The sequence below is a fragment of the Phoca vitulina genome, unplaced genomic scaffold (assembly GCF_004348235.1).
Source record: "Phoca vitulina isolate PV1807 unplaced genomic scaffold, GSC_HSeal_1.0 scaffold22, whole genome shotgun sequence".
NCBI lineage: Eukaryota > Metazoa > Chordata > Mammalia > Carnivora > Phocidae > Phoca > Phoca vitulina.
Window position 1 is genome coordinate 38,035,224 of NW_022589725.1, and position 15,585 is coordinate 38,050,808.

The following is a 15,585-nucleotide window of genomic DNA, read 5'->3' on the forward strand; positions in this document are numbered from 1 at the left end:
CGCAGCCGCCTCTGGAAGCAGAGTCTGTTACCGGCCCATCTCCCGGGGAGGAGAGAGTCTCAGAAACCGTAACTGTCCCCGGCCACAGGACTCATCGTCCCAGAGGGCCACCGTGAAGACACCTACTTAGCTCAACAGATATTTGAACATTTCACAACTTCAAGGGTGTCTGAAAGTCTTGTTCTCGGGCAGGAACTCTGAGCGAGGTAGGAGCAGTGGAGGCCAGAGGAAGTTACTTTAGGGGACCTCTGCATACATTCAGTTCACAGATGCCAGGGGAGGGCCAAGACAGAGCAGGGGGCAGGTAAGAGAAAGGGGGGGGGCGAGGTTGTGGCTCCAACTGGCGGGAAGGCGGCCTGGGGGAGCTGCCAGCAGTGGGGGGGGTGGCACGGTGACAGCCGCGTGACTGGCCGGTAACGGTGCCGACAGAGCAATGATGACACAGGCCACCATAATTCCAGGGCCTACTCCACGCCAGAAACTGGCTCAGGGCCCTGCACACCTGAACTCGTCTTCGCTCACAAAAGCCCCCATGAGATCAGCGCTCAGGCGGACAACAGGACCGCATTTGCCCGGGAGGCTCTCTGATCCCGCATCTAACACCTGCGTTCTACAGGTTTTGCACAGACTGGGAAGACTAAATAACCAGCACCAGAAGTAACGAGAGAATCAAATGGCTGAAAAGCACGGGAGGTCAAAGTTCATCTGGTGCCCTGACATCTACTTGCTGCTCATGCGTTCGGATTCCTTCTGAGCCTTGTTCTGCAGGGTCATTTCACAGCTAACAGAAAGGAATTTTCAATTTACTAGCTAAGTCATTCTTAACATGCCCAGTGTCCACCCTTGCTGTGATCAGTGAGGTCTGACTCTGCCTGTGTTAGGTCCAGTCCCCACCACCTCTCCCCGCCGGGCAGCTACCATGAAAGAAGGTATAAGGCCTCTGGAAGAAAATAAAAAACTAAGTGGGGTTCCCCTGTAATCCACATCCCTTTCCTATGACCTAAAGGTCATATTCAGTAAGGAATCCATAAAACTTAACAGAACCAAAGCAAAACAAAAATGACTACTCATTTCTATTAAGAAAATTATGTACCCTTTGTTTTAATGGACTGTATGAAGGTAAGGGTGAAGACGTTCTGAAATTCTCATAAAGGTTTGTGAATTTAAATGCACTGAACACTGGGCATATGCTCAGCTGCCTCTTGCCAATGTAAACCAAAAGCCCCAGTAGTCTTTGGAGCAATTTGAGACGGATGGCAAGGACAGAACTGAGCCCTGGGTTTTACCAAAATTCCCCTCCCCTTAGAAACCTACTCCTACCGCTTCTGAATTTCTGCATCGCTGAAGGAAGAGAGACGAGGGAGGCCATTCTTCTCATGGTCATGAACCACATTTTCGGGGATCTCTTCAATGGAAGGAAAAGCCCCTGGGAAGAAAACAAGGGAAGACAGGTTGGCTGCCTCAGTGCTACCCTTAAAGGAAGATGCCTGGTCTCTTAACTTGGGCCCCAAGTTCCCCACAAGCCCATCCCTTAAATCCCAGTTTAGGTCTCTGAATTCCAACTGCTTCTGCCAGTAGGATGAGAGAGGGAAGAAAAGCTTCTGGTAATCCATAAGCCAACTAGAGGAAACTGATGAGTGGGGAACAAGGGGGAGAAACACTGCCAATACCTACCCTGGCAACACACTTAAATTGGTGAAATCTGACATTTCAAAAAAGATCCCTGCGTGCTGAAAGGATTCCTAAAACGAGCAATACTCATCCTACTCTGAAACTGGGGGAAAATCCTAGAGTAGCAGGACCGTGAAACATACTGCTGGCTGATGCCCCATCAGGGGCCCATTCCCCCCAATGGGCTTGGCTTTCTCAGCTCCACATCCCTAAGCCTAAGGTGGTTCCTAGGCAACCTCACCACATCCCAGACTGGCAAGTGGCAAAGCTGACTGGTGCTGGGAAAACCTGGCGAATGCTGTGGGAACAGTGTGATATAGCTGAGGCAGGGGACAAGGAGGACAAAAGTGTCTAAGAAGGCAGGGCAGGATCAATGCCACAGCACCCAGGTCGGGGCTGCTGAATAGAACCTTGGGTGCACCCCATCCTCAGGCTGGTGGACTGGGCAGGTTTTTCATTCTCTTCTCAACTTAAGACAAATAGACACAAAACATCATTACCCGTGAAGGTTCTAGCCAAGACTCCGTAAACCTTCCCATCCATCATTGTGTTAATCCTGTTGTGTTAGAGTCTGGCAGGGAAGGATCTCTGTTGGGCCATCTACTCAGTGGCCACTGGCTTGACTGTTTGATTTATCCCTTCCCCAAATGTAAGCACCAGTCCAGAACTCTGTGCTAAGTGCTACGGATGGCCAGGAAATAAGCAAGATGAACATCTGCTCTCGAAGGGATATTGAAAGAACCAGCTCTGAAGATTTGCACCTGGACCTGCTCAAGCACCTGTCCCCGTGCAGGTGCTCCCAGGGATGACTGAAGACAGCCACAAGGACCATCCTTTATTCTATGGCCTGGCAAACCTGCCCCCTTTTATCCTGCACTTGTAAATTGGTGTTTACTTCTTTAAAGTCTGATGCTTTGTACTGTGGTGGCAGATTTATAAGACTTTTGTGTATTTATTGTTTTAAATTTGATTTGTGACCTCATTCTTTGATGTCAAAAATCTAACATACTGTCAGATTACTCAAGAAGCACATTAATTATACACCGTAAGATGAGGCAAGTGTCTCCCTTTTTCCCCCCCAAACAACCACGAAAAGGCCAAATGAAGCAACCATGAAAAGGCCCATTGACCACCAACTCTGAGAGCAGCAGTAGGAGTGGTGGGCTGGAGGACAGAGACCGCAGGGCCACCTCCCACAGAGCTCTGAGGGCTGATTCCTGGTCCTGGAGTCACACTGCTGTCGACTGGAATTATGTTCCTTTTGAAGCTGAAGTTAATAGACAGAGCCCATAATTATCTTGGACCAATTCAGGGTAATTGGAGTTTAAATAAACAAACATGGGATCTGAAAAGAGCAGTGAGTAATCAAAACCTGTAGAGTATGAGGTCACTTTTCAATGATCTAATTTGTTCCCAAATAAACATCCGATTTCCTGAAGCAAGTCAATTCAATCCTCTGAATATGGAAGCTCAGTGTAAAATAGAGATGCCTTCTTTCTAGCCAAGTGGCACAGAATACTTCATCTGTGGGTGAAGGGGCCCCCAGGCCCACCTGGCAGGGCTCCCCTCCCTGGCATGGGTGCAGGCCCTTCCCCTACAAAGGGGCAGCCAGGAGGCTAGTGAGTGTGGAGCCTCGACTTACCAGTACAGAGTTAACCAGTAAGACACAAGGCAATGCATCTGAAGAGAAGGAAAGGGATCAGCCTGGGGGTGGGGCAGGCTGCTTGAGACAGGGATTCTGCTCTGGAAAGTGAGGAGAGGAGAGGAGATTCTGACCACAGGGAGGGCCCTCTGAAAACCTCAGTATCTAAAACTTTTAAGCCACCAGACTTTAAAGTACACCACCAACAGGGGAAACACAACAGAGAACCGTCTATAAGGTTACCAGCCCTTCCAGGACAACTGTCCCTGCCTTTGGCTCCTCTCTGCTGCCCCCCTCCGCTTACCCTGCCCAGGCCACACCCCTGCCCCCCCAACCCCCAGGGCAAACTCTGCTGTCCACCAACCACAGACATCCACCAGGCACTGCACGCACCATTTAAAACGATCAGCACTTTCTTCCACTGGGTGTTGCCCACTTTAGGAGTCTGGCAGAAAAGAATCTTGTGCTTGTCACAGACAAATATCCGGTCCAGGACAAACTTGGAGACCGCTGTGTGCGAGAGATTCTTCAGAGCTTCATCCCTGCAGACGTTTCTGATGAGTTCCAGGCGCTCCATATAGACCAGGGGTTGAACAAGCCGGCTGTCTGAAAGCACCTTCCCAGTCGGCTGCAAGTAACAAGGAGGCAGAAGGGGCACAAGGGCTTTGTCAAGAGAAAACAGGAGTGAGCCCCGAAGGAGCCACCCAGGGAGGCCCTGCCCCCCGACCTGGTGCTGCATGCTGACACGAAGAGGGCGAGAACCAGAGCTGCCTCACAGGAAGAGCAGGACTCTGTGGGCACCATTCACCTTCAGGGGCCTGGGATTCATGCTACATGGATGGGCTGGACCAAAGCTCAGCCAGAGACGTGAGGATGTTTCTTCATCCTCAGCCGCTCAGACCAAGGTGCCTGCTACTTTGCTGACGGCAGGCATTAGGGCCCAGAGCGTCCTGGACACAGCAGGATACTTTGCGTTCTGGGATTTTAGTGAAGGCCAGTTTCGGCCCCATTCCTTCTCCCTAGCATTTCCCTCCACATAATTCTGAGTGTACGTTATGTGGACGATACCTGAGGACCAGTCATCTACACACGTGCTGTTCCGAAAATACTCTGGTATATGGGTAGAATGGTTTATTAACTAGAAAAATATACCTTAGGTCATTCAGTATGGGTTTTAAAAATGCCAAAGCCATTACTCCATCTCCTCAGTGACAAGCACGTGGTTACGCTTCTCTGTCGTGCAGTTTAAGGAGAGGGGAACGGGTGCTGCGTGGTAGTGGCGTCCGTCGTGCTGGAAGCGTGGCCACGGCGGGCAAGCGCTGGAGCACGTCGGCGCTGGTTTCTGCCTGAGTCCTCCCACCAGGCGGGAAAGTCCACGTGAGCGCTGGGCAAAGGCTCTGATCCAGAAACCCCTGCCTGCCAGGAAAGTGGGCCTCCTGGAAGCGAGCGGACGCGGGGACCACGGGGACCGCAGGGGGCACGGCCTCCAGCTGGGTTTCTGAGGTTGGGGTGCAGGTTGCACAAGGGCACTGCTGCGGCTGCTTTTACCCTGTGACGTCGCAGTTCCGAAGTGTTTGTTTCGATCACCTCCGAGTTATCTGGAACAGGTCTCTCAGTCATTCTCCCCCTCAGAAACAGCGTAATTTCCCACGTGTGTGTAGCTACAACGGTTCCTGTAGCCTTCACCTATGGAATACGACTCGAGTGCGAATACCGAGTCGTCGCTCTCCCTACAATGGCTCCAGCTAGCACGGAACATTGCGGAAAAGCCCGTGGCCCCCCCACCCCACCCCTGCCCCAACTGCCACTCTTTGTAGGCAACCCATTTTTAATACCTGGGTGCTGGTCAATTTTTTCAGTAATGTTCCAACACATTACAAATTTTGCCAGGATAAGTTAGTGTGGGTTTCTCTGCTGATTTGCCTGGAAGGCAGGGAGCCCTTTCTACCTGCATCCTCGGCTCAGAAAATGTCCTTTTTCCTCAGGACACTTAGGCAGGGGGGGAGCTCATATGCCACAGTGGGTGGAAGTCATTTGAGGTGAGGAGGTGGGCAGGGGTTTCTGGGTCAGAGCACCCCACGGCTCACATGGATTTTGCCACCTGGTGGGAGGACTCCTTAGAACAGAAACCAGCGCCGATGTGCCCCAGCATTTGCTCACAGTGGCTACGCTTACGTTCGACAGACACCACTATGAAGTAGAACCCGCCCCCTCTGCTTACAGTTTAAGAGGCATAATTATGCGCTTACTCAGGAAATGGGAGTCTTATACCATCTATTTGTTATACCTCAATGAATGTCTTTAAAAAAAGAAACATTTACAAAAGTTCTGACAGTGGTTGAAGAGAGATGGATTGCGATGGGCTGTAGTTATTTTTTCCTTTTAATGCTGGATATTTCTTTAAAATACACGAGTATATCTTCCTTCTTCATAAAAAACTTGACTTAAAAATATTGGCTGTTTGGGGGGGGGAGCACCTAGAAAGACTTCTAGAAAGTTCTAGAAAACTGTTCCAAGTCCTCTGTGGATGATTTCTACCACATCTGGGTACTTTCTATATGCAAAGGTGGCTCTGCAAACACAGCACATTTTTGTCTCTCTTCCGTCAGCATGATCTTCACCAACTAAAAGCCACAACTCTGCCAAAACCCCCTCTGAATTTCCTTCCAGGGCGCACCTGTCCCTTTCTTACCAGCCATGGACCCCTTCTCATCTGTCCTTCCTCCCCTTTTCTACAGAGTGACGGCCACTATTTCCAGCCACTTCCTGAAGTGGCCTCAGGGCCTTTCCACTGCCCAATAAAGCAGAAATGAGTCAGTATGGTTGGCAAGGAAAGTAGACACAAAATGGGTTCAGTTGACTTTCCTTCTTACGAGAAAGTTGACTTAAAAAAACAAAAAAGGGCGCCTGGGTGGCTCAGATGGTTAAGCGTCTGCCTTCGGCTCAGGTCATGATCTCAGGGTCCTGGGATCGAGTCCCGCATCGGGCTCCCTGCTCCTTGGGAGCCTGCTTCTCCCTCTGCCTCTCTCTCTCTCTCTCTCATGAATAAATAAATAAAATCTTTAAAAAAAACAAAAAAACAAAAAACAAAAAAGATGAAAAAGCTCAAGTTCCAAATCATGACACATAGTCTTTGGGACTGCTTTAGAACCTAACACAATGAAAAGAGCTTTTGTTAACACTCGATTCAAAATTCTACTGCTCTGTCACTTGGCAGAATGAACTGTTTGACAAATATTTATCGAGTCTTTACTCTGTGCTTGGATGCAGTTGCAAGTGTTCTGTGGAGACACTGGGAAAGCCTCAGCTGAGGAAGAACGTGTGTGGCACTGTCCACGTACGTGTGTGTGTGTGTGTGTGTGTTTGTAAACGCAGAGGTGGGGGGGATAGGAGGTGAGGGAGACAGAGCAAGCAGCAGGAGTCCTCAGTTACTTACTAACCCCTCCCTGTTCACATCACGGTGGAATGTCTGCCCACAGAGATCTCCTGGCTTTCCAAGAAGCAACCCAAAAGGCAGTTCTGAATAGAGTCTGTTCCTCCAACCCCGCTCCTTTGGCCAACTCTAGTTGTGGCCCTTTTCCTCAGCATTTTGAAATGTTTCTGCTGCTGTTTATTATCTATTCATTCCCTTTAAGTTACACAGAACTTCTTCCCAAGAGTTCAAACCAGACAGTCCCCTAACTTAACTTTACAGAATGGACCAAAATGCCCTTTTATCTGTTAAAATGCACTAGAGTTTCCAGGTAATCCATTTATGGGGCAATTGTAAAACCAGTCCTCCCCCAGGGACTGGGTCAGTTACAAAATGGGGAGAAGGATATGGCCTTCCAGAACACATGAGAACAAGAACACTGGAAATATTGGGACGATAGAGGTTTCCACACCACCACTCAGCTCCCTGCTCTTCCCTCATGGATCTGCCATAACCAAACTCCCTGACACACCTTCTCACGTGTTTGACTGAATTTCCTGGGTTTCCCTGGTGAAGGGAAGTGTCTTGGGAATTCCTAAGGGCTACTTCCTGAGGTCAACACATTCTGGAAGTGAGAGTGGGCACCTGCAGACTTACTCAGCTCTGATCCTTCCTCCCGAGGGAGCATGAGCACGAGCCTGCCACACTGGCCCTTAAGCTTTCTGCTTTCATAAATGGAGTCTAATTTAACCTCATTCCCTCCCTGACCCCAACTCTTGCTCACGTATCGACATGGTCTCTCTCTCCTCTTCTCACTCTACTCCAATTGCTTCAAACCTCAGATCTAACCTGGATTGCGGATGACACTCAAGAGGTGTGAATCACAGGGCAGTACCTACCTCCAAACAAGTTCTCTTGAGAAACTGCAGAAAAATCTCCCTCATTCTCAAACCTGTTTTTCTTCAAGCTTAAGCACTGTATATAAAGAAAAACCATTTCTCATCCAATTGTGCATATGGACTGGCATGGTTTTCTGTTTTCTTCCTTTGCAAATATACTAAACCAATTTTAATGACTGATACTGTTTTCCATTATTTTCCATTCAAATATTCAGCTATATTATGCACAAAATAAACTTTCTTTTGCAGTTTTTAAAAATTGAAGTATAAGCAAAACACATATTAGTTTCAGGTGTACAAACATTGATTCAACAGCTGCACAAAATAAACTTTAAAAGTAAGCTACACAACCTGATCACATTTGTAAGTCACCTTTCTTTTGGGAAGACAGATGCTGAGTTTAAACATCTAATGACTCCTGGTTTCAGAGAATCATGTCTGACCACTGTTTCCCACTCCCTTTACCTTGCATCTGAGTTTCATGAGCATCAAGGGGGCAGGGTAGCAAGAACAGGGGACAGAGGACATGTAATTGAAAGTCCCAGCCCACACTTGCTGTCCCTGACATACTGGCTCTGTTCCTTGAGCCTCACACTTTCCAAATGCAAAATGAGAGTAAAAAATACAGCTCAGAGGGCTGTTTTTGAGGACCAGCAAGATTAAAACCCAGCAAAGTCTTCTGTAGACCGCAAAGCATGTTCTGGTGCAGTATTTCCAATCATGATTACTCCCGCAGGCCCACGGTCTTGGCAGGAAGAGTGCTCCTCTGTCCCTCAAGAGTGCCCCCTGGGATGGTCACTTTTGTTCTTCACGAGCCTTGGCATCCTAGCAGCACCCTGGTCTCAGAGCACTGCATTCCTCTTACAAAACTCTCGCCCCACCTCTGTGGTATTCCTGATCCCAGTAACTAAACATTTATTTCCTTACCTCCTTCTATTAAGGCCACCCTCCTACTTCCTACAGGTTTTTCTGGTTTCCTGTCTCTGGGGTCCATCCACTCTCTTTCCTTGCCCCGGAAAGCCTCAACCTAAAAGCAACATTCCAGGCCTGCTTCAGGGAGTTCTGCAGACTTGACCCATCAATCAGTGTCTTGCAACCTGTAAACTCCAAGAGCACTTCACTCTGACCAGGTGCACACTTTCTAGAATTTGCTGGGTTCTAATCTGTTGTCCTTACCCTGCAAATTAAGGACAGGAACTGTCTCTTTCTCCATGGCTTAATGCTGGGCTGATCAATGTCTTAAAGCTTGGTCTACCCATTTCATTCCTGTAGGCATACCTGCAACCCAAACTTTCCAGACACAGAATGGGGGTTAGCAAGTGAGAGGGGAATCGCAAGAGTGTGCCCCCCATCACGGCTGGGGAGCGATTAGGAATTTTTGTGTAAAAGGAGCCTGAGGAGAAAAAGTCAGAATACCAAGGAAGGTGAGCACCAGGTAAAAGTTGGCAGCCTTGGGCCCTGCCACTAACTCCCACACAATTTGGGATGATTAACCTTTTCCCTAAACTCTGTTCTCTCATCCATGCCATCCAGAGGTGAGATTAGCTGCTCTTCTGTCCAAGAACCCTTCTAACTTTAAAAGTCCATGATTCTGGGTTGCAGACCTTTCCCCACCCCCTTGGTTTTCTCCTAACCTAGCCCAACATCCTTCATTCCCCTGGCAAGGCTCCTTCTCCACGGGCCAGGAACTCAACATAATCAACATTTACAGAGGATCCATGATGTACAAAGCACTGTGAGGAACATAAAAATCGATGTGACCATGTCACCTCCAAAGAGAAGCTAAAAAGATGAGCAGAAATGTGCCAAAATGACACAAGCCACAACTCCACAGCAGCAGAATGGGATGGTCAGAGGACACCAGCTGATGGGAGCACAGACAGAGGGCAGGCTAGTTCCATGGGATGGGGGTACCCACTGGGGCCAGAGGGGGTGGGGAGGGGCCGCCACAGCTCAGTCGGGAAGCAGCAGCTCTGCCCCCCTCCCCCCAACTGACCGAGTCACAGGGGACAGTGCCCTCTGCCTTGCCGGGCCCACCTTCAGTTCCTCAGAAAAGTGCTTTTCTCCGGGCAACTTCCCCGCATCCGGCACGGCTGTCAGGAACAGGAACTCCTGTTTGGCGCTGTATGCTAGGAGATAGAGAGGTTAAAGCGTCTTCTCATGGAGGAACAGACACACAGATCAGCGGGACAGAAGAGAGGCCCCAAAAATAAGCCCACACAAATATGCCGGACAGACATTTGACAAAGGTGCCAAATCAGTTCAGTGGAGGAGAGTCCTTTCAACAAATGGTGATCCAACTACGAGACATCTATAGAGAAAAAGAAAAAAGGAACCTTTACCTGACCTCACACTTTATTCAAGAACAAACTCAAAATGGATTAGCACTTCAATGTAATAAAACTTTAAAAAACATAGAAGAAAATCTTTGGAAAATATTTCCTTGTTTTCCTGACTCTAATCAAAATTTAAAACTTTTTACTCTGCAAAAGACCCTATGAAGAGGATGGAAAGACAAGCTACATGCTGGGGGAAAATATCTGCAAATCAAATATCTGACAAAGGACTAGTACCTAGAATATGTAAAGAATTCTCAAAACTTTACAGCAAAAAGAAAAAAAAAACAATCCAATTAGAAAATGGGTAAGACATGAACTTACATTTCACCAAAGAGGATCTACAGATGGCAAATAAACACATGAAAAGATATTCAATGTCATTAGTCATCAGGCAAATACAAATGAAAACCACAACGAGATACCACTACACACAAAAGCTAAAATAAAATATAGTGAAAACTCCAAATGCTAATGAGGATGCAGAGAAACTGAAGAACTTACACGGCTGGTGGGAATGCAAAATGGAATAGCCACTCTAGAAAATGGTTTGGTAGTTTCTTTAAAAACTAAGCATTTAACTACCATATGACCTAGTAATTGCATTCCTAGGCATTTATCCGAGGAAAATGAAAATTTATATCCACACAAAAACCTATACACAAATGTTTATAGCAACTTCATTTGTAATAGCCCCAAACTGGAAAAAAATAAACCCAGATGTCCTTCAACAGGTGAATGGATAAACAACAGTGGGACATCCATATGATGGAATACTACTCAGCAATAAAAAGGAACAAAGTATTGATACACACAGTAATAGCTAGATGAATCTCGAGGAAATTATGTTGAATAGACAAAGCCAAGGCCAAAAGGTCATACACTGTATATAATATTCTTAAAAAAAAAATATGGAGAGAACAGATTAGTGGTTTCCAAGGGGGGTAGAGGCCAGGGAAGGGAGACAGGGAGGGGAGGTAGGTGTGGCTATGGGGCGCCTGGGTGGCTTAGTCAGTTGGGTGTCTGCCTTCGGCTTGGGTCATGGTCCCAGAGTCCTGGGATCAGGCCCTGCATTGGCTCCCTGCTCAGCGGGAGTCTGCTCCTGCCTCTCCCTCTGCCTCCCCTCTCATGCTCTCTCTCAAATAAATAAATCTTAAAAAATAAAAATAAAAAGGCAACCCAGGGCTCCTTGTGGTGATGGAGATGTTCTGCATCTTAACTTTATCAATGTCAATATTGTGATTCCAACTCTGCATTATAGTTCTGGAACATGTTACTATTGGGGTAAACTGAGTACAGGGTACATAGAAATCTGCATTCTCACAACTGCATATGAATACTACAGTGATCTCAAAATTAAAGGTGTAATTTTAAAAAACCAAGTTAGGGGCGCCTGGGTGGTTCAGTCAGTTAAGTGTCTGACTCTTGGTTTCGGCTCAGGTCATGATCTCAGAGTTGTGAGATGCGCTCAGCACAGAGCCTGCTTGAGATTCTCTTCCTCTGCCCCTTCCCCACTCCTCCCTCCCTCTCTCTCTCAAATAAATAAAATCTAAAACAACAACAACAACAACAACAAACCCAAGTTAGCAGTCAAGTTAGTATTTACACATTAGTTTAAAAATTCATGGGAAGTGAGATGAGACCAGACCAATCTTACAAAATGCTAGTCCAGAGTAATAATTTACAAAAAACTGCTTTGGGAGAAACCCTTGGGTAGAATTTGAAGATAATTTTCAGATCTCTACAATCAAAGAAACATTTACTTTCAAAATTCTGCGAAGTCTAAAAACATAATTAGAAAAAGTAGATAGCAAAAAAAGCATAAAAATCGGCATAACGAAGCATAAACAAAGGCACATTTATTTCATTTAAAAAACAATCAAAACCTCCTCCTCTTGGATCAAGAATAGCAACAGCACACACTGGACCTTCCACCTACATGGGTTTGCTACGCCCCCCCACACCCAGGGCCCAGCCAGCATGCTGTTAGTGTGCACCATGGCCTCGTGTCCTCCAAGTACAGACAACACTAATAATCCCATCTCCCCATCTGTTACACACTTTTGAGTTATTGGACTCCAATATAAACCTCTTTGCCACACACCTTTAGGAATGCCACTGAAATCTTTTGTCTGGACTATGTGTGATTTAAAACGCCATCCTAACCAAAGCTGTGCGCAGGACCTGTTCTGTACTTGCAACAAGGTCAGGGAGCCCTATCTATAGTATGAAACAGACAAAGCATCAGTGCCCTAGTCCCCAGAGCTCTTGAATACACTCTGAGGACTCCAAGAGACCACGCTCTACCCATCCTCCTCCTCTGCAACCCTGTCATCTTTGAGCACTCACATGCTAACAAGAAAATGCACATTCTATGCTTGTCTGGTCACTTTGTGTTCTGATGGTGTCTTCTAAGATGAGCACTGCAATGCTTAGCTCTGCCCCAGGCTGAATGGGTTTTGCAGGATCCTAAACTTCCTTAATAACATTTTAGATGGGACAATGTATCCTGAATTCTAAACAGCTGACTTATCAATGAATTTCTGAAGCAACCCATTTCCCATACTCAGAAGCCCAGAGAACAGGCTTTGGCAGCCATGAAACATCTCATCTTCCAACACAACACACATCAGACAGTCATCCACCAATTTTTATCATTTTTATGATTTTAAACTTCTTGGTATTTGCTTCCCCCCCCTCCCCTGGGCCCTAATTCAAATAGCTTCAAGTAAAACTGGTAACACAGTTTACATTTGGTTTTGTTTTTTTTCTGTTGCTCTGCTGACAACCATTTATTTTCAGCAGATGCTATTATCCCCACTATGATCAAGGCACAGTCTCTTTCCCCACCCTGACCCTTAGGAGCAAGCCTCCAGCTCCAGGATCAAGGATTCTGAGCCTATAGGTATCAGATCACTTTTGTTATAGGCACTGCTATATTTACAGTGCTTTATAAAATGTCTTTACATTTGCCAAGTGATGTACCACCTTGTTCTTCTAGAAGTGAACACATCCGCGAATCTCCCTGACCACACTGTGCATCAGTCCCCAATGCTAGTCACCTCCCCATCACACGCTACGCAGAAGGCAGGCAAAGACATTCAAGGCATGGGCTCTGCCCTCAAGTAGCTTACAGCCAAGGTGAGGGGCTGAGTGGAGGCAAAAGTTTGGAAGAGGAAGCCGAACTAAGCTGAGAAGAAAAATCCGTGTCTACACATACACACCAGATTCACAAGGATGTCGTTTTTCATTTCTAGTCTCACCATACCATATGCCATCAAATTCCCATCACTGAATGGGCGTTATTTCCCTGTGATACAGTCTAGTTATAACACCTGAACCTGGTTCCACATGACACTGAGGTTTGTTAACCAAGGATGAGTCATTGCTACAAATATCTCTATGGCTTCATTGCTGAGCTGAACACTACTTAAAAAAAAAAAAAAAAAGGTAAGTGAGGTTTCAAACAGCATTTCAAGACGAATCTCTTCCTATCAGTGTAAGTGGCAGGGAAATCATTAGGAACAGGTGGGTGAGAAGAAAACACACACGCCCAGCGACAGACTGGAACAGAGCCCTGCTTCCCAGAGGTCAGAGCCGGAAGGAGCAGCCCCACAGACACCGGAGTTACAATCGGCTCCCTGAACGCTGAGACCAGCGATCTGCCCTATACTTTACAGGACACAGAACTTCATCTTTAGGAGACCGCTGTGTTATCAGTTACTTCTTTGTGATGACACTTCATACTGGGCTTTTGGTTCAAAAACCAAAACACTGTGAACACGAGTAAAATAAATCCCAGCACCTGAGGAAAATCTCTTCCAGCCACACGTTTACAAACCTCTTTCAGTTTCCTGTACAGCTCCAAGATCCACCAGGGGGGTTTAAATGCCTTCCTAGACAAAGGGGCCCCCTAAGGCTAAGTGACTGTAGCCACCAAACCACAGCCCTAGAGGGGCAGGCGATGCCCTCCCGGACGGCGTCCTCGGAGGCTGTGTTTAACTTCTCAGGGGAGCAGCTCCATCCCTGATCCGTCACCTGGACTGGTAAGACACCCTGCCTGTGAGCTCGTTTCCTTCATTCAGAACTCAGCCGGTGAACATCCATCTTCGTGATCCCAACCAGGAACGTAGGGACAATTAGATAGTTTCTGTGCGCTCAAGAAAGGCTGGGTTACAATTTGAGCCTGACAACAAAGGGTTCTCACTCTAAGTTTCCTGCACAGTGTGGGACTGACACTGTCCTCACTTCCTGGAGGTAGGAGAGGGGCAATGGGGCCAAGCATGCTCTGAGGTTCCCACCAGAAGTTGTCCGCACCACTGTGCTCCCATTCACTAACCACAGCAACCACACCGAACATCCAAGGGTGTAAGAGCTATTTGCTGAGCAGCACCCAAGACGACCACAGATCTTTCCTCCAGGTTTAAAATCCTAAAGCTTTTCATCTTTCCCGGTAGGTTTCACCTTCTATCCCTCTAACTGTTTGCTCCACACTTCACAAAACCCTCTAGAGCTTCTACACTTTCCTGAAAGTGTTCAGCTTAAAACTTGCCACATCCTAGCAGAATGACACGTCGCTTATCAGATACCACTGAGGAATGCCATGCTCTTCAGAGGCTACTCTGCCAGAGAACATTACAATTCAAAGGGCACACATCTCAATTATTTTTGGTGGAAGTCTCATAAAATACATTAGCTATACTCCTAGTTTTTGAAACAAAGTAAACCATTAACCATTTAACCTCATGACTTGCCTTTGAAGTGCCTTCCTTACCAGGAGGTGACATTTAAGGGAAGCAGAAGTAAAACGTGTGGACTTGTTGTAACAACAGATTCATATTCTCAGCAGCTGCAGCTCTTTCTACGTTTGCAGTTCTCTAGAGGTGCGCTCCTAGAGATTCTAACTCACTTGGTCTCTGGTCGGGCCAGCAGAGAAAGGTTTACAAAGTCCCGCAGACAGTTCTAGAGTGCCACGGGGTGAGAACCACTGCTCTTACTCTTGAGGAGGGACCTCCGTCAGAAGTAAGTGGAACTGGACTGGAGCAGCTGGAGAAACAGCTAAACGGTCAAGCGGAGATCACAGTCTCAGACTCCAACGACCCCCTAGATTCGGTGCCTGCTGTCCTGACAGAGGCCCTGGTGCCTGGTGGGAGCCAGGTGGGAGCCATGATTGTCTGTGATTACCCACAGTGCTCTGTGATGCTCCTGCAGTTAATGCCGCCATCCCGAGGCTGTAAGAACCTCTCAGGTCCTCACGAGAGCTCCTGAAAGGTGGGGGTGGTACCTGTAATGATGGCCTGTCGGGCTCGGGCACGGAGGAGCTGAGTTACTGAGTGGAAACCCTGGATCTGAGAACCAGCTCTTGGGGCTCATTTCAGGGCCTCCCTCTTTGGCCTGCACATCTGCCTTCCAGCCTTGTTGTTCCTCTACAGACAGCATGGGAGAGGGAGAGAGAATGAACGGGAGCATTTGGCCCCCAGGGTGGGGTGCTGTGCAGCCCTCGGCACAGCAGGGAGCTCTCTGGGCTGCAGTGGAGCCTGGAGCCTGCTGGCCACTCAGAGGGCACCGTTCGTGCAGCTGCTGGGACAAAGTGGGGAAAACTGCTGGAACGGATGGACACTCTCC

General features: G+C 47.5%; 1 protein-coding gene across 4 annotated transcripts in view; it reads right to left on the minus strand.

The window, feature by feature from the left end:
- Positions 1-15,585, minus strand: part of CHST10 (carbohydrate sulfotransferase 10) — a 53,475-nt gene that overhangs the window by 2,051 nt on the left and 35,839 nt on the right. For all 4 annotated transcript variants that reach the window (XM_032419253.1, XM_032419256.1, XM_032419252.1 and 1 more), the window contains 3 exons: positions 9,662-9,753; positions 3,707-3,941; positions 1,321-1,426 (listed from right to left, as the gene is read on the minus strand). In XM_032419253.1, the coding sequence (XP_032275144.1) occupies positions 1,321-1,426; positions 3,707-3,941; positions 9,662-9,753 (433 nt within the window). The remainder of the gene's footprint in view (positions 1-1,320; positions 1,427-3,706; positions 3,942-9,661; positions 9,754-15,585) is intronic.